Genomic DNA, 19,744 nt, shown 5'->3' on the forward strand with positions numbered 1-19,744 from the left:
CTTGGTGCCCTTAACGGCTTTCCGGAGTTCACGCCTGGACTTCATGTAGCGACTGGTATCCCCAGACCTAAAAGCCGCAGCTCTAGCCTTTAAAAGGGACTTGACCTCATAATTCATCCAAGGTTTCCGGTTAGGGAATACCCAGATCGTCTTGCGAGACACGCAGTCCTCCGTGCATTTCCAAATGAAGTCTGTGACAGCTGAGGCATACTCATCGAGGTTAGCTGCCGAGTCCTTAAATACTAACCAGTCCACCGATTCAAAGCAGTCATGAGGGACCTCATCCGTTTCCTCAGTCCAACGCGAAACTACTTTTGACACTGTTTCCTCCCGCTTCAGTTTCTGTTTGTAAGCCGGGAGGAGGAGTACGGCCTGATGGTCCGATTTTCCGAAGTGAGGTCATGGGACGGAACGGTAGGCATCCTTGACTGCTGTGTAGCAGTGGTCAAGTATATTCGGGCGTCTAGTGGGGCAGGAGACATGTTGGTATAACTTTGGCAGCGCCTTTCTGAGGTTGTGATGCTGCTGCAAGTAAGTGTTTCGCTGTGCCTGGAACTCCCTATACTTGTGCACTCGGCAATTAAACTCAATTGAAAGTGAGAAACCTCCTGAGGTTTGAGTAGTGATTGTATCGTCAAGAGGCTTCAGGGTGACAGAGGGAAACTGAGTGGATGGGGACAGGTCAGCTGGCAAGGAGCGGTCACCCACTTCTGCAGCAGACACAGAAACACTGTGTTTATATCGTGAAGGGACTGATGTGCAGTGGGTAGGGAGGGAGGTCAAAGGTATTTACTGGAAGAGTTACTGGGTAAAAGACTGAAAATATCCTCTCACTCTTCCTTGAGCTTTGTTGAGATTGCAGCTAAAAAACTGTGTAAAATCCTGCTCTCTTTTCTCACAGAGGTTCGTTGTGCAAAGAATGAACTCCTGGAGCACCTCAGGCAACACACGCAAAACACTGGAGGAAATCAGAAAGCCAGGCATCATCTATGGAAGAGGGGAAACAATCAACATTTCAGGCTGAAATCCTTCATCAGGACTGGACCTCAGCCACAAAGGCAGCATCTGGTGACAGAAATGGTTAGTTGAGATTTTGGGTCGATGCCCTCGCTCTGGACTGTAAGTGGATGGGAGATGACCAGAGAAAAAAGGGCTGAGGTGTGGGTGTTTGACATCAACTATAGAGCGAGAGCTGGATCCAGGAGAGGGGAGGTGAGAAGTTGGAAGTAGTGACAGGGGGATGGAGGTGAGTGTTCAGAGTCACACAGGGCTGTTGAAGATGGAAATTAATTGCACAATGGTTTAAGAAAGAGGTTAGGTAATATTTGTCATAGAGAGCAGAATGAAGATTCTTCATAACGATCCCAGAATGGTGTGGTAATCCCAGAAGAAAGATGAAATGTGGGAACTGTTCCTTTTAGAGAATTGAGGACTGAAAGGTGAACTGATTGAAATGCACAACATCATTAGTGGTTGAAACAGGGGCCACAATAGCAGAAAAGTGGTGGGCTGTTCAGGACTGGGAGGAGGAGAAATGTCTTCCCTCAGAGTATAGTGAATCATGAGACTCAAAGGGCTGTGAAGACTCAGTCAGACTCCTCACATAAGGCAGACGTCACCAGATGAGCAGGGACTGCAGAAAGCACGAAACTGAGGATCGGGCAGAAACCTCAGGCGGCACCTGTGGAGGGAAATGAACAGCTGACATTGCAGACCCAGACTGAGGGTCAGGGGACAGTGAGGGGAAGGGGTGAGGGCAGAGCTGGGAAGATTTAGGTAAGTGTGAGGTGGATCCGGGGGAGGAGAGTGATGAAGGGTGGAAGTAGTAATCGGGCCTGGGAGATCACAGAATAAATTTACTCTGAAATATGAAATGAAATTACACACAGGTCACCATATGCAAACCTGAGATTTGTTTACTTGTGGGCATACACATTAAATTGAAGAACCAGAATAGAATCAATGAAAGACCGTTCCCAACAAGGCCGACAAGCAAACACTGTGATAAAGACTATTGTGCAAATAAAAAAGTGATCCCCTGATGAGGACAGGCTCATGGACGTCTGGGTCCCTCCTGAAGTCACTAATCAGCTCCCCGGTCTTGCTGACATTGAGTGAGATGCTGTTATTGTGGCAACACTGGGCCAGATTTTCAGTTTCCTTCCTACATGCTGATTTGTCACCACACTTGTTTCGGCCTATGCCGGGGCTATCATCAGCAAACCTGAATATGGATCGGAGCTGTGCTTAGAAGGGTAACTTTGAAGGTATGAGACGTGAATTAGCTAAGATAGACTGGCAAATGACACTTAAAGGGTTGACGGTGGATATGCAATGGCAAGCATTTAAAGATCGCATGGATGAACTACAACAATTGTTCATCCCAGTTTGGCAAAAGAATAAATCAAGGAAGGTAGTGCACCCGTAGCTGACAGGGGAAATTAGGGATAGTATCAATTCCAAAGAAGAAGCATACAAATTAGCCAGAAAAAGTGGCTCACCTGAGGACTGGGAGAAATTCAGAGTTCAGCAGAGGAGGACAAAGGGCTTAATTAGGAAGGGGAAAAAAGATTATGAGAGAAAAATGGCAGAGAACATAAAAACTGACTGTAAAAGCTTTTATAGATATGTGAAAAGAAAAAGATCGGTTAAGACAAATGTAGGTCCCCTACAGACAGAAACAGGTGAATTGATTATGGGGAGCAAGGACATAGCAGACCAATTGAATAATTACTTTGGTTCTGTCTTCACTAAGGAGGACATAAATAATCTTCCAGAAATAGTAGGGGACAGAGGGTCCAGTGAGATGGAGTAACTGAGGGAAATACATGTTAGTAGGGAAGTGGTGTTAGGTAAATTGAAGGGATTAAAGGCGGATAAATCCCCAGGGCCAGATGGTCTGCATCCCAGAGTGCTTAAGGAAGTAGCGCAAGAAATAGTGGATGCATTAGTGATAATTTTTCAAAACTCTTTACATTCTGGACTAGTTCCTGAGGATTGGAGGGTGGCTAATGTAACCACACTTCTTAAAAAACGGAGGGAGAGAGAAACCAGGGAATTATAGATCAGTTAGCCTAACGTCGGTGGTGGGGAAAATGCTAGAGTCAGTTATCAAAGATGTGATAACAGCACATTTGGAAAGTGGTGATATCATCGGACAAAGTCAGCATGGATTTGTGAAAGGAAAATCATGTCTGACGAATCTCATAGAATTTTTTGAGGATGTAACTAGTAGAGTGGATAGGGGAGAACCAGTGGATGTGGTATAATTGGACGTTCAAAAGGCTTTTGACAAGGTCCCACACGGGACATTAGTGTGCAAACTTAAAGCACACGATACTGGGGGTATGGTATTGATGTGGATAGAGAATTGGTTGGCAGACAGGAAGCAAAGAGTGGGAATAAACGGCACCTTTTCAGAATGGCAGGCAGTGACTAGTGGGGTACCGCAAGGCTCAGTGCTGGGACCCCAGTTGTTTACAATATATATTAATGACTTGGATGAGGGAATTAAATGCAGCATCTCCAAGTTTGCGGATGACACGAAGCTGGGTGGCAGTGTTAGCTGTGAGGAGGATGCGAGGAGGATGCAGGGTGACTTGGATAGGTTGGGTGAGTGGGCAAATTCATGGCAGATGCAATTTAATGTGGATAAATGTGAAGTTATCCACTTTGGTGGCAAAAACAGGAAAACAGATTATTATCTAATGGTGGCCGATTAGGAAAAGGGGAGGTGAAACGAGACCTGGGTATCATTACACACCAGTCATTGAAAGTGGGCATGCAGGTACAGCAGGCGGTGAAAAAGGTGAATGGTGCTGGCATTTATAGCGAGAGGACTGGAGTACAGGAGCAGGGAGGTACTACTGCAGTTGTACAAGGCCTTGGTGAGACCACACCTGGAGTATTATGTGCAGTTTTGGTCCCCTAATCTGAGGAAAGACATCCTTGCCATAGAAGGAGTACAAAGAAGGTTTACCAGATTGATTCCTGGGATGGCAGGACTTTCATATGATGAAAGACTGGATGAACTAGGCTTATACTCGTCGGAATTTAGAAGATTGAGGGGGGACCTGATTGAAACGTATAAAATCCTAAAGGGATTGGACAGGCTAGATGCAGGAAGATTGTTCCTGATGTTGGGGAAGTCCAGAATGAGGGGTCACAGTTTGAGGATAGAGGGGAAACCTTTTAGGACCGAGATTAGGAAAAACTTCTTCACACAGAGAGTCGTAAATCTGTGAAATTCTCTGCCTCAGGAAACAGTTGAGGCCAGTTCATTGGCTGTATTTACGAGGGAGTTAGATATGGCCCTTGTGGCTAAAGGGATCAGAGGGTATGGAGGCTAGGCTGGTACAGGGTTCTGAGTTGGATGATCAGCCATGATCATACTGAATGGCGGTGCAGGCTCGAAGGGCCGAATGGCCTACTCCTGCACCTATTTTCTATGTTTAGCCACATGGTCATATGTGTAAAGCAGAGGGCTAAACGCACAGCCTCATGGTGACCTATGCTGATGAGGTTGTGGAGGAGATGTTGCTGCCAATCTAAACTGACTGGGAACAAACTTTTGAGAATCTGCATATCATGAGCTGGTCCCCACCACAAGTAGGAGCTGAGGATTCCAGAAACCATTTCAGAGTCTATCCTCTAAAGGATCCCTACATGATTCGTTACTTTTCGATGACTGACATCGGGCAATGATTAATTAACAGTAATAACAATCGATATAAAACTGACCGGCGTCTGCAAGGCAGCCGCCGGAGCGTCCAGTAGCACAAGGGTATATTGAGACCAAATTTGAAACGTATTGTTTAGGTTTGAGGGGGTGATAGTATTAAATGCCGAGCTGTCGTCGATAAAGAGCATCCCGATGTTTGTACCTTTGCTGTCCAGATGCTCCAGGGTTCAGTGAAGAGCCAGTGAAACGGCAGCTACTGCAGCTCTGTTGCACCGAGAAGCACACAGTCGCGGATATCATGCTGCGCATGCGCTGATCTCCGGCTGGGCGGCCGTTTCCCTCCGTCCTTCCGCATTCAGTGTTACCTCGGTCCGGAGTTTGGGGAAAGTTTTCGTCCGTCGAGAGAGGCTCCCGGCTCACCGGTGAGTATTTGCGCCTGTCGCGGAGTGTTGCTGGTCTGATATTCGGCAGTGTCCCCAGTTCAATTCACCGAACAGAAAAAAACACTTTAAAACGGATAAATTGTACTTTCCGGACGTAGCTCCACTTGTACGAGTTTCTGCCTTGTCGGCCCGTTCAGGCAAGGCAATCAGATACAGATCTGACACACACTCTCGTTTTGTACAGCCTGTGATTCCTGATTCTTACTCTTTATAGTGTTGCCGCCGCCCACTGCAATGGGAGGTTAACAGGAGCCACATCCCACCTCCCAATCTTATTGTAATTTAAAAAGTTCACCAGGGCCCTACACGACTTATCCGTCCCTGAATATCCTGCAAACAAGCCACCGCAGATCTACCCCAGAAGACAGAGGACCAGAATTAGGCTATTTGGCCCATTGAGTCTGCTCTGCCATTACATCGTGGCTGATCTAATTTTCCTTCTCCCTGTATCCCTTCATGCCCAGACTAATCAAGAATCTATCAAACTCTGCCTTAAATACACATTAAGCCTTGGCCTCCACAGCTGCCTGAGGCAAAGCATTCCACAGATTCATCGTCTCTGGGTAACGACATTCATCCTCATCTCCGCACTGAAAGGACGTCCCTCCATTCTGAGGCTGTGACCCCTGGTCTTAGACCCTCCCATAAAACGGTCCCGAGCACTGAATCAGCACTGAATAGCACTGGCATATGTTGTGAAACTTGTTGTTTTGTGTTACATCCGTTAACATTTTCTAGAGTCTGGTAACATCCAGGATCGCATCAAACTCCTGATGAAATATAGCGGCTGTCATGCTATTTGTAATTGTATCCATATGTTAGGCCCAGCGTAGATCTTCAAAGATGTTGACAAACTGAAACTTGAAGCTGCTGGCACCACCCTTCCACTGCTCTTCCCTCTACTTCCCCTTCCTGAAATCCACAATCAATTCCTTGGTCTTACTAATTTGAGTGCAAGTTTGTTGTTTTGTTACTGTTCGACCAGTTGATCTACCTCACAGCTGTACACCTCCTTATTACCATCTGAAATTCTGCCAACAATAGTTGTGCCATTGGCAAACTTCTGGTTGTCCTTTGAGCTGTGCCTAGCCACACAGACGGGTGGAGAGAGAGAGTAGAGCAGTGGGCTAAACACGTATCCTTGAGGTGCACCAGTGTTGACTGTCAGGAAGGAGGAGAAGCTACTTCTGATCCGCATAAACCATAGTCTCCCGATGAGGAAGTTAATAATCCAGTTTCAGAGAGAGGAACAGGGGCTCAGGTTTTTGGTGCTTGTCAATTAGAATGGAGTGTATGTTTGTGATGAACGTGAAACTGTAATCTTTAAAAAGCAGTCTGATGTAGGGTTTACTCTTGTAGTTCCATCTGGCCAACATCTCCCTCATCTTGAACCAAAGATGTTAATCTTAGGATCATTATCCTCCACTCATTCTGTTGACTACACATGGACACCTAGCAGGTGTGCTATGGTCACATTATATACAGATAGAGGTAAAATTTACCTCAGAGGACACTTTCCAGTCCTTGGAAAACTTGTGCCTGCTGTTGATATGTAATACGACTGTCCCACCAATGCATATGGCAAAAAAGACTTGATTACTCACAGGCAGAATAAACAGTTCTCATTGGCACTGAATCTATTAAGTGTTTTCACGACACTTGACAACAATGTGAATCCCTTTCAAAGGGCAGGTTACATTATTCCCCCATTGTGGAATGTGGAACTCTGCAGCAACATAATAGTCATAGTCATGGTCATACTTTATTGATCCCGGGGGAAATTGGTTTTCGTTACAGTTGCACCATAAATAATAAATAGTAATAAAACTATAAATAGTTAAATAATTTACATATTATTATACCAGTAAATTATGAAATAAGTCCAGGACCAGCCTATTGGCTCAGGGTGTCTGACCCTCCAAGGGAGGAGTTGTAAAGTTTGATGGCCACAGGCAGGAATGACTTCCTATGACACTCTGTGTTGCATCTCGGTGGAATGAGTCTCTGGCTGAATGTACTCCTGTGCCAGCCCAGTACATTATGTAGTGGATGGGAGACATTGTCCAAGATGGCATGCAACTTAGACAGCATCCTCTTTTCAGACACCACCATGAGAGAGTCCAATTCCATCCTCACAACATCACTGGTCTTACGAATGAGTTTGTTGATTCTGTTGTTGTCTGCTACCCTCAGCCTGCTGCCCCAGCACACAACAGCAAACATGATTGCACTGGCCACCACAGACTCGTAGAATATCCTCAGCATCGTCCGGCAGATGTTAAAGGACCTCAGTCTCCTCAGGAAATAGAGACGGCTCTGACCCTTCTTGTAGACAGCCTCAGAGTTCTTAGACCAGTCCAGTTTATTGTCAGTTCGTATCCCCAGGTATTTGTAATCCTCCACCATGTCCACACTGACCCCCTGGATGGAAACAGGGGTCACCGGTACCTTAGCTCTCCTCAGGTCTACCTCCAGCTCCTTAGTCTTTTTCATATTAAACTGCAGATAATTCTGCTCACGCCATGTGACAAAGTTTCCTACCGTAGCCCTGTACTCAACCTCATCTCCCTTGCTGATGCATCCAACTATGGCAGAGTCATCAGAAAACTTCTGAAGATGACAAGACTCTGTGCAGTAGTTGAAGTCCGAGGTGTAAATGGTGAAGAGAAAGGGAGACAAGACAGTCCCCTGTGGAGCCCCAGTGCTGCTGATCACTCTGTCAGACACACAGTGTTGCAAGCACACATACTGTGGTCTGCCAGTCAGGTAATCAAGAATTCATGACACCAGGGATAAAACCACCCTTTAACATCACCATCTGTACCCAGTGCTCTGTTGGTCAGTGTAAGACATGTAATGTGACATAAGGGTCCCTTGTCTTCAAGCCATTCTTTTATCTGCCCTCCTGATACCCAGTTTGGTACTTGATATGGATCAAGTTGTAATAAATTTGTGCCAATCATGGCTATTAAGCATGTAGACTATGTGGCACAAATCTCAGTCTTTTGTGTTTCCTTCGTAGTTGAGTCTATATGGTCAGTAACCAGGTTTGTTGTACCTTGAAGGGGCTTCACTGCATCCAGAGTTACCTGGGATACGTCATGAACAATCTGATTAGTCTGGTACTGATCTTGATAACCTTCTCCAGTAATACCGTATCCTGTATTTTCTACTGAAGGGACTGTATTTAGCTTTCTAATTCTACTATATTTAAGGTAGTAACAGTGAGTACCCCTGAGGCATAACCTGCTTCCAGTAATTCTAATCATCGCCTTTTCCTTCTATCAGGTTTAAACTCTCTCCTGCTTCATTGCCTTCCAAGAATGTGAGTGAATAACTGTCTCATTGTAGGCGAGCACCATTATTTTGGTTTGATTAAAATTTACCTGCAGGTGCTGGTATCTTGGTGCCAAAGTGACAAATTTGCTTGCATCTTCTAACACTAATCCCAACCCCTCTGTGTTACCCTGGGCTCTGGTATCATTTAAGTCACTTGAGGGTGTGGGGTGGTGGATGGTTGATGGTCTAGTAGTTTTGAAAAACCGGAAGGGTCCTGGGCCTTGAAAGTATAACTTATCCATGTCCTTTCATGCCCTTCCCATCTACTATCCTGGTGTACGATGTCCTCCTGTGAATATTTTATAATGATTGAAACGACAGTTGAAAAATGCTTGGTGTGACCACCTCAACACAAGCCTCTTATGTGAGTCGCTATCCAGCTCAACGTTCACATGAGTCTGCTCTCACTGTACTGTAACCTTACCATGGCTATCATTACCTGAAAGCTGTTCAGTAAGTGGGCCTAAAAGCTGATAATTATTATTTCCTCTGCGATACTTCATCTTGAGAATTTTATTTCAGATCTGTACATTTGCAACTTTTGGAATTTGGAAGGTTTTTGTCCACGCCCATCACACCATTCTCCCAAGCATAGCACATATTTGAGTCCTCTTTCTCTTTTGGTAGACCCATAAGCCTAACCTGTTGTTCCTTCTGCCTTCCGATCTCACCAGTCTGTGGCAGCCATTCCTGCCCATTTAGCACCTTGCTTTGCAAATCTCCTTCCAACTTCTCTATTTTTGTTTTGATTCAAATGGTCCCTGTAGATAATCTGCTGTCATATCATAATGTCCGTGCTATTCTCCAGTACCTGAAGGTTATCTGCAAGGAAGGCAGAAAATGTTAATATCCTTTACAACTGCATCTCATCCCTACAGTGTCAGGGCAGACTGACCAAATCATTTCGATTCGACCACCCAGCAACAGCTGGATAAATGTGTGTGTTAAAATGGTGGGGCAATTAATGGCAAACTGCTTTTTGAAACAACCTAGTATTTAAATTGGTAATTTGCATGACAAATACTATGATTGCATCATAACTATTTTTAAAGGAAATTCAAATGTAAAAATTACGATGTCTAAAGTATTTTATGTTCTGTAAAAAGAAGGCACTCTTGTGAGTAAAAACAACTTTTAGGATTGCTCCCCAAATATTCCAATCTTCCAAAATGTTAACTTAAAATTCCTAATTTAACTGTCTACCTATGGGCAATTTCCCTCTGAAATGAGAGGGTCTCATATCTGGAATAGAGATGCAGAAATTTCCGTTACCTTAATCTGGATTCTACATGGCCAGTGTGGAATCTGGGTCTCTATGTGACAGTTTTCATTGAAAAAACATAAAGTAACACTAAACGAAAACAAAGACAGGACAGAACAAAAATCCATGCTGGTAATTTTCTTCTTTCAATACCTTCGTAAGTTACTGCAAAGGTTAGAATGAACAGTTAATTCCCACTATGGAAAACTCCAACATTTCTTTTGGCACCATGTCAGTGCGCATCGGCATTCTTAGGTCCCATTGTTCCACCTCAGACCTCAGTCCCCTAACACAGACTGTGTAAGTTTTAGCCTGGCATGTCCTGTCAAAGTGCAGCACCTTGCAATTGTCTATGTTAAACTCCACTTGTTATTTTTCAAGCAACACACACAAAAAATGCTGGTGAACGCAGTAGGCTAGGCAGCATCTATGGGAATAGGTACAGTCGACGTTTCTGGCCGAGACCCTTCGTCAGGACGATCTGAAAGAAGAGATGGTAAGAGGTTTGAGAGGGGGAGGGGGAGATCCAAAATGATAGGAGAAGACAGGAAGGGGAGGGATAGAGCTAAGAGCTGGAAAGTTGATTGGCAAAACGGATACAAGGCTGGAGAAGGGAGAGGATCATGGGATGGGAGGCCTAGGGAACTTGGTAGTTCTACAGTCATTCTACCCCTCGGCCATTATGTTCTCTAATGAGTCAGTCTATAACCCGGGAAGTGAATATCCCCTTCAGTTAGATTGTTTGAGGCAACTTATTTTTTGTTCTTTTCTTACTTCTCTTCTAATGTTTATGTATCTGTGCATTTGTAATGCTACGGTGCCATTGCAATTTCCTTTGGGGTCAAAAAGTATTGATCTATCTGTCTTAGCCTCAGCTCCACTTTCCTACCTGTTCACAGTAACAATGGAATTGCAAAATAACTGTGAGGACATACTCCTCCCCAGGAAAGTGAAACGTATTCCATCACACACCTGACATGACTGATATGTAAGCAGCTAAAGAACTCTTACAAAAGGTGTCAAAAGATTAGTCTCATGTCTGGGGCTCTTCTTTCGTAGCTCATTCACTGGTGAAACTATGTGTTGTGTGCTGATTTCAATTATTGTATCACATTACCAATTTATTAGCATGGGCAACATGCTATATTCTCAGTGAAGGTCCACAATTTATTTTTGAAACCTTGCATGTAAGACTGTAGATGGAAACGACAAGCACCATTGTGCATATTTGCACATGAAGCAGCTCCAAATTAAGTACTATGGTGCATATGTTTCCATAGCTGTGAGAATCTCACAAGCAGCAAGTTGTGTTTGAAACTTCGAACACAATTCACTCTCTTTTTCACTATTATAGATCCTAAAACATGAGAATGGAATAAAGCTGCTTTTTCTACAGACCTGTGAGTTGGTTTTTATCTGTTTGTTTCATTTATTGGTTCCATTCCCAGAGCACTCATCCTCCGCTGATTCTTTTATGAGAAATGCACGATTTGAGGAAAATTGCCAAGTATTGACCATTTTTATACATGGCTTTTCAACATTCAAGTTAGTCCAGTAAGCCTAGTAGGTTGTTAAGCAGAGGTATGGCTGATTAGCTCCGATGGAGAATCACAGAACCATCCAACAGTGCTTCTCCTTCAGTCCAAACTAGCAACTGCCAACAAATAATTTTCATTTATATACGCCAGGCCTCATTGAGTACTTTTCTACTAATTAAATTTTCAGTACATATGAACCTGCGATTAAGAAGAAGGGTAATTTAGATGGAAATTTTGTTCCTATTTGACAATGTATCGTAGCGATGGGTTATACCTGTACTTAGAATGAGCCAATGTCCTTCTAGGCAGGACTGGTAGAGCTTCTGAGGTCAATTTAAACTCGGTTGGTCAGGGGATGGGAAAGAGAGTGTTAGGTCAGATGGTGGAGCAGTTGATATAAAGGTCGATGCAATGTTCAGAGAATGATAGGCTGTGGAAAGGGTATCACTGGATGAGTTGAAATGTGTTTACTTCAGTACAATAAGTATTTAAAATAGGAATAATTTAGAACATGTTTCAGTCTGTGCATGATACATGCTATCACCATTACACAGACATGACTGTTAGATGGGCAGGATTGGATGTCTGATGTAGCAGGGTTTATTTGTTTCAAAGGCATATGGAGGGAGGTGAAAGGAGGACAAGTGGAATTGATATCCGTAGCTGCAGAAATGAAGGACATCGGGGGGGAGGGGCATATGGTGTGGATGAAAATCAGAGAAGTGGAAGAGAAATCACTCAGTGTATCCTATGGTCCCAGACACCCCCCCCCCCCCACCACCACCACCACCACCAAAAAAGCCCACCAGAACAATGAGAAGCAGGTAAGTTGGCAGGTTTTGGAAAGATGCAAATATCACAGAGTCATTGTCTTTGTTGACTTCAATTTCCCTAATATTGGTTCCCATCTCCTGATTCAAAAATGTTAAATGGGGCACAATATGCTTGGTGTCCAGGAACGTTTCCTGACTTACTATGTGGTTGGGCCAGCTAGACGGTTTGCCATACTGTATCTAGTACAAGGTAATGAACCTGGTTCGGTGACAGAACTTTTCGCAGGTTTCCTTTTCGTAGATGGAGACCAGAACTAGGGAATTAGATTGAGGATGAGAGGGAAAGATTTAAAAGGAATATGAACAGCAATGTTCTTCATGCAGAGGCTGCTGATTATGTGGAGTGAGATGCCGCAGGGAGTGGCAGAAGCGGTTTGCACGAGTACATGGAGGGGCAGGGCATGAAGGGGTGTGGGCCCATCACAGGAAATTGGGACCATCGTGGTGGGCATCATCATCAGCATGGTCTCGTTGGGCCAAAGGGTCTGATTCCGTCGGGTATTGCTCTGTGACTCTATCATTGGGATGCGCTAGATATCACTGGACAGACACACAGACATGATGCAGTAACTGATGGAAATGGGGAAAGCTTGGTCCCTGGGCCAACCGCTACTCTGATATGGGGGATGGTGATACCATCATACTTTGTAAAGTAATCATACTCTCAATGACTGATTTGTCTGCTTGTTGTGTGCAATTCACAGAATCACCAGCAGGTGGAGGTTTCCTGTGCGGGGATAAAAGTGTAAGCAAGAAGACGACAATCAATAATCGTTGGTCAGAATCAGAATGGACACAGGTATGATCACTGGGATCTGTATAATTAAACGTATAATTATAAAAAAGGCCAGTGAAAGAGACATACACGGGTGCTAACGGGAACAGAGAGAAATGCCATCTAATGGGTTCATCAATCCTGTAAAGCGGCCTTGAGCACTGGAACAACCAAACAGGTACAGCACTGCAAATGGTCGAATTAGTCTTCTCCCCATGCAAAGCTTTATGAGGAAAGGGATCAGGAGGCCCTGAATCAGGCGGCTATGGATGAAATGCTGACAGCTTTATGACAACGGTTCTTGTAGGCGATGTAAGAGTCCAGGGAACAGACAGGATCTGTTTCACCAGTAGACTGTTTCTAAAGTGGTAGATTCCTCTACCTTGCAATTATAAAGGTAACATCGGATGATTGGCAGATTTCCAGGAGTTCACAAATGCGAGAGTCTAGTTTGTGTTCTGGAATGGCGTCAGTCAATTTCTCATCAGTTTTCGCTGTTGTTGCCCAGAGGAGATGAGGGAAGTTTCTGTAGTGTGTTTTCCTGGCTGACATGAAGGGGATAGTGAGAGGTGGTGTTGGATCAGGAGACAGCTCTTTGTAGATAAGTTGTATTTGCTGACCTTATGGTCTGTTCTGATGTGTTCTGTTATTCACTGATGAATGTTTGGCCTGAGGACCAAAGGTGAATTGGTTTCGTCAAAAAATATTTCACGTTATTCGGTGAAATGGGACAGGACTCTGAAGTATATAGAGAAAACTAGTAGACAGTGTGTGAGGGAGGATAGGCAGGGGGCAGAGATCAGGAGTACTCAGACCAAAGATGTAGGGGACAAGGAAGAAAAAGATAACAAAGTTGTTTGCTACATTAAGGATAAAAAGAGAGTAAGAGGTGGAGACTTTCTTAAATGCATCTATTTTAATGCTAGGAGCATTGTAAGAAAGGTGGATGAACTTAGAGCATGGATCGATACCTGGAAATATGATGTTGTAGCTATTAGTGAAACCTGGTTGCAGGAGGGGTGTGATTGGCAACTAAATATCCCAGGATTTCATTGCTTCAATGATAGAATAGGAGGGGCAGGTGTTGCATTGCTTGTCAGAGAAAATATAACAGCGGTCCTCTGGCAGGATAGATTAGTGGACTCATCCAGGGAGGCTATTTGGGTGGAATTGAGGAATAGGAAAGGTGTAGTGACACTTATAGGGGTGTATTATAGACCACCTAATGGGGACCAAGAACTGGAGGAACAAACTTGTAAAGAGATAGCAGATATTTGTAGTAAGCATAAGGTTGTGATTGTGGGAGATTTTAATTTTCCACACATAGACTGGGAAGCCCATTCTGTAAAAGGGCTGGATGGTTTGGAGTTTGTCAAATGTGTGCAAGATAGTTTTTTGCAACAATACATAGAGGTAACAACTAGAGAAGGAGCAGTGTTGCATCTCCTCTTAGGCAATGAGATAGGGCAGGTGACGGAGGTATGTGTTGGGGGGCACTTTGGGTCCAGTGATCACAATACCATTAGTTTCAGTGTAATTATAGAGAAGGATAGGACTGGACCCAGGGTTGAGATTTTTGATTGGAGAAAAGCTAACTTTGAGGAGATGTGAAAGGATTTAGAAGGAGTGGATTGAGACAATTTGTTTTATGGGAAGGATGTAGTAGAGAAATGGAGGTCATTTAGAGGTGAAGTGTTGAGGGTACAGGATCGTTTTGTTCCTGTTAGGTTGAAATGAAAGGTTAAAAGTTTGAGAGAGCCATGGTTTTCAAGGGATATAGGAAACTGGGTTCGGAAGAAGAGAGGGATTTACAATAAATATAGGCAGCTTGGAGTTAATGAGGTGCTCGAGGAATATAAATAATGTGAAAAGAATCTTAAGAAAGAAATGAGAAAAGCTAAAAGAAGATACGAGGCAGCTTTAGCAAGTAAGGTGAAAATAAATCCAAAAGGTTTCTACAATTATATAAATAGCAAAAGGATAGTGAGGGATAAAATTGGTCCCTTAGAGAATCAGAGTGGATGGCTATGTGTGGAGCCAAAAGAGATGGGGGAGATTTTGAACAATTTCTTTTCTTCAGAATTCACTAAGGAGAAGGATATTGAATTGAGTAAGGTAAAGGAAACAAGATGGGTAGTTATGGAGTAAACTTAGCAATTATTGGCCTTTGAGTTTGACGTCAGTGGTGGGTAAATTGATGGAAGATATTCCTAGAGATGGTATATATAATTATCTGGATAGACAGGGTCTGATTAGGAACAGTCAACGTGGATTTGTGCATGGAAGGTCATGTTTGACAAACCTTATTGAATTTTTTGATGAGGTTACGAGGAAAGTTGACGAGGGTAAAGCTGTGGATGTTGTCCATGTGGACTTCAGTAAGGCCTTTGACAAGGTTCCACGCGGAAGGTTAGTTAGGTAGGTTCAATCGTTAGGCATTAATATGGAAGTAGTAAAATGGATTCAGCAGTGGCTGGATGGGAGATGCCAGAGAGTAGTGGTGGATAACTGTGTGTCAGATTGGAGGACGGTGTGCAGCAGTGTGCCTCAGGGATCTGTACTGAGTCCAATGTTGGTTGTCATATACAAACATTTGTATATTAATGATCTGGATGATGGGGTGGAAAATTGGATTAGTATGTATGCAGATGATACTAAGATAGGTGGTGTTGTGGATAATGAAGTAGGTTTTCAAAGCTTGCAGAGAGATTTAGTTCAGTTAGAAGAGTGGGCTGAAAGATGGCAGATGGAGTTTAATGCTGATAAATGTGAGGTGCTACATTTTGGTAGGACTAATCAAAATAGGACATACGTGATAAATGGTAGGGCATTGAAGAATGCTGTAGAACAGAGGGATCTAGGAATAATGGTGCATAGTTCCCTGAAGGTGGAATCTCATGTGGATAGGCTGGTGAAGAAAGTTTTTGGTATGCTGACCTTTATTAATCAGAGCATTAAGTTTAGGAGTTAGGATGTAATGTTGAAATTGTACAACGCATTGGTAAGGCCAAATCTGGAGTATTGTGTACAGTTCTGGTCACTGAATTATAGGAAAGATGTCAACAAAATTGAGAGAGTACAGAGGAGGTTTACTAAAATGTTGCCTGGGTTTCATCTCCTAAGTTATAGAGAAAGTTTGAACAAGTTATGTCTTTATTCTTTGGAGTGTAGGAGGTTGAGAGGGGACTTGATAGAGGTGTTTAAAATTATGAGGGGGATTGATAGAGTTGACGTGGATAGGCTTTTTCCATTGAGAATGGGGGAGATTCAAACAAGAGGACATGAGTTGAGAGTTAAAGGGCAAAAGTTTAGGGGTAACATGACAGGGAACTTCTTTACTTAGAGAGTGGTAGCTTCCAGCAGAAGTGGTTGAGGCAGGTTTGATGTTGTCGTTTAAAGTTAAATTGGATAGAACCATCCTCACAACATCCACCCGATCTCGGCCTTTCAACATACGATGGGATTCAATGAAGTCGTCATTCATTTTAGTTTGAACAGACCCTGAGCCATCAAACATTCCTCGTACGATAAGCCATTAAATACTACAATCATTTTCGTGAATGCCCTGTGAACCTTCTCCAAGGTCAGCACATCTTCTTTTAGGTAACGGACCCAAAACTGCTCAAATTACCACTTGTGGGACTACACGTGCCTTAAAATGGCTCGGCACGACAGCTTTTGCTTTTGTATTAGCCGTCTTGAAATGAATGCTAACATTGCATTTTCCTTCCTCCTCACGGATGGAACTTATAAACTAGCCTTCAGGGAATCCTGCTAGAAGACTTACAATTACCGTTGCAACTCGGAGTTCTGAACTTGAAAAGAAGCAATTCCAATACTGTCCCCTGAGAAACACCACCACATCACCAGCGGCCAATTGGAAAATACACCTTTGTTTCCACTCCTTGCCTCCTGCCAATCAGCCAATCGTTTTATGTTTGTATATTTCCTGTGATACCATGAGCTTTTATCTTGTTAAGCAGCCTCTCGATTGTGCAGCACCTTATCAATGGCCTCCTGCATATCTAAGTATCAAACATCTGCTGAATTTCATTTGTCTATCTTCTCAGTTATTTCCTCAAAAATGACAGGAGACTTGTCAGGCAGAGATATTTCCTAAAGGAAACCATGCTGGCTTTGGCCTACTTTACCATGTGCCTGCAAGTACACTGAAACATCATTCTTAGTAATGGATCCCAAGTCCCCAACCACTGAAGTCAGGTAAATGGTCTATAATTTCCTTCTTTTGTCCTCCCTCTCTTCTTAAGGAGTGGAGTGACTTCTGCAATTTTCTAGTCCTCGGACATCATTCCAAATTCTAGTGCTTCCTAAATAATCACTACAAATGTCTCCATAATGTCTTCAGCTGCCACTTTCATGAAATGGGGCATAGCCCATCTGTTCCAGGTGACCTATCTACCTTGTGTTGGGCACGTGGCCAAGTCGTTAAGGTGTTCGTCTAGTTATCTCAAGGTCGCCAGTTCGAGCCTCATCTGTGGCAGTGTGTTTGTGCCCTTGAGTAAGGCACTTAATCACACATTGCTCTAGTCTGTGCAAGGAGTGGTGCCCCACACGGACATCCAGTCTGCGCCTTGTAAGGCATGAAAATGCCTGATGCAGGCCTCTCATGGTCTGAGTCGACGTTCCCTCCCCTCCCTATCTACCTTAAGGCTTTTCAACTACCCAACACCTTCTCATTAGTAATAGCAACTACAGTCAATCCTGCCTCGACACTGTACAATTTCGGGAAGACTGTGGTGTTTTCCACAGTGAAGACTGAAGCAAAATAATTATTAAGATTATCCGCCATTTCCTTGTTGCCATTATTACTTCTCCAGTGTCATATCCACTATTACCCCTCTTTCCTGAAGCTAATTGCCTTTGGCTGTCTAAGTGCCAACCATTTTGATTGCCTCCAGGAATGTATTATTATGTCTCGACTCTGTCCTGCCACTGGATCCAGATGGGAATTGTGAAGAGAGAGTGAGGCTGATGCTACGCAACTCTCCCTCACTTAAATCCAAATCAAGCACTAGTCTCGACACCATCATAATGATGTCGAGGTCCTCACCAACATCAACGATGGACGAACAACTATTATGTATGATGCAAATGGTAACGCAAGTCAAATGGTTGGATTGGACTACTTGTGAGTGAATGGGAATGTATAATTGGCTTGGATGTCAGTGCCTCATTACCAGGTTGTTACACATAACAGATAGAGCAGACATTCAAGTCAAAGACCAAAATATTGCGAAAACATATTCCGGTGGCATAAGACAGAATATCGCAAAATGTTATACAAGTAAAGGATGCCGGACAAAGGTGGAACATTTAAAAAATCATCGGTGACAGAATTGATCAGAACTGAATTGACTTTACTTTTACATCCTTCACACACGAGGAGTAAAAATCTTCAAGTTACGTCTCTGTCTAAATGTGCAATATGCAATCATACTAATTTATAATAACTTATAATAAATAGAACAGTCAATGTAACATAGAATGTAACAACGTAACACTTAAATCAAGCTAATCAGTCTGATGGTCTGGTGGAAGAAGCTGCCCCGGACCCTGTTTGCCCTGGCTTTTATGCTGCGGTACCACTTCCCGGATGGCAGCAGCTGGAATAGATTATGGTTGTTGTGACTTGGGTTTTCAATGATCCTTCAGGCCCTTTTTTCACACCTGTCTTTGTAAATGTCCAGAATCATGGGAAGTTCACAACTACAGATGCACTGGGCTGTCTGCACCACTCTCTGCAGAATCCTGCAATTAAGGGAGTTAGAGTCCCCATAACAGGCATTTCAGGATGCTCTCAATTGTGCCCCTGTAGAAAGTTCTTAGGATTTAGGGGCGCAAACCAAACTTCTTCAACCGTCTGAGGTCAAAGAGGCGTTGTTGTTCCTTTTTCACTGGACAGCTGGTGTGTACAGACCACGTGAGATCTTTGGTGATGTGGAATCTGAGAAACTTGAGGCTGTTTACCCTCTCAATCACAGATCCATTTCTATTAATAGGGTTCAGCCCGTTTCCATTCCTCCTGTAATCCAACATCAGCACCTTTGTTTTTCGCTTTTTTGCAACATTAAGGGAAAGGTTGTTTTCTTGACAACACTGTGTCAGAGGGATGACTTCTTCCCTGTAGGCCACCTCGTTATTGTTTGAGATAAGACGAATCAATGTAGTGTCATCGGCAAATTTAATTAGCAGATTAGAGCTATGAGGGCGACACAGTCATGGGTACACAGAGAATAAGGGCTGATTTATACTTCTGTGTCAATGCGTCGCCGCAAAGCTGATGCAGAACCCTACACGAGAGTTTGTGTTGCTGCGACGCGCACCTCTCCCAAAATGTAACCACGTGTCATGGCAATGCAGAACGCAAGCTGTGATTGGTCCGCTTGGTAGCATCGCATTTCATCCTATGCTGCAATAGGTTCCCATTGGGTGACTGAAGGGCAGGGAAGGAACTCTGGCTGCAATGCTTTCCATAAAGCTTTACAGACCTCCGAAATTATGGAGGACACATTTCGCATGAAAAAAGACGCTCACGTCTTGTTTACCCCGAGACTACTATGAAGCCTTGCGCGGGCAGGTGAGTGCGCATGCGTGAAGTGCGCGAATTGCAGAGCGACGCAGACACACCAACGCACAAGTATAAATGCTCACAACACTCGTAGGCCACTTGCGTAGGTTACGGCGCGCAGTTAACGCAGAAGTATAAACCAGGCTTAAAGGAGCGGACTTAGTACACAGCCCTGAGGGGCTCCTGTGTGGAGAGTCAGAGGGATGGAGGTGGGGGAGCCCACTCTTACCACCTGTCAGCGATCTGACAGGAAGTCCAGGATCCAGGGACAAGGCCGAGGTCTCT

General features: G+C 43.8%; 1 protein-coding gene across 2 annotated transcripts in view; it reads left to right on the plus strand.

The window, feature by feature from the left end:
- The first annotated feature begins 4,977 nt into the window (after positions 1–4,977).
- The window catches only part of LOC140206938 (NACHT, LRR and PYD domains-containing protein 3-like), a 91,608-nt gene continuing 76,841 nt past the window's right edge, over positions 4,978–19,744 (plus strand). Inside the window, exons 1-2 of one of the 2 annotated variants that reach the window (XM_072275235.1) lie at positions 4,978–5,103; positions 12,800–12,894. In XM_072275235.1, the coding sequence (XP_072131336.1) occupies positions 12,885–12,894 (10 nt within the window). In that variant the 5' untranslated portion in view covers positions 4,978–5,103; positions 12,800–12,884. The remainder of the gene's footprint in view (positions 5,104–12,799; positions 12,895–19,744) is intronic. The other variant, XM_072275233.1, reaches the window with a different exon arrangement.

Source organism: Mobula birostris, chromosome 13, assembly GCF_030028105.1.
Source record: "Mobula birostris isolate sMobBir1 chromosome 13, sMobBir1.hap1, whole genome shotgun sequence".
Lineage (NCBI taxonomy): Eukaryota > Metazoa > Chordata > Chondrichthyes > Myliobatiformes > Myliobatidae > Mobula > Mobula birostris.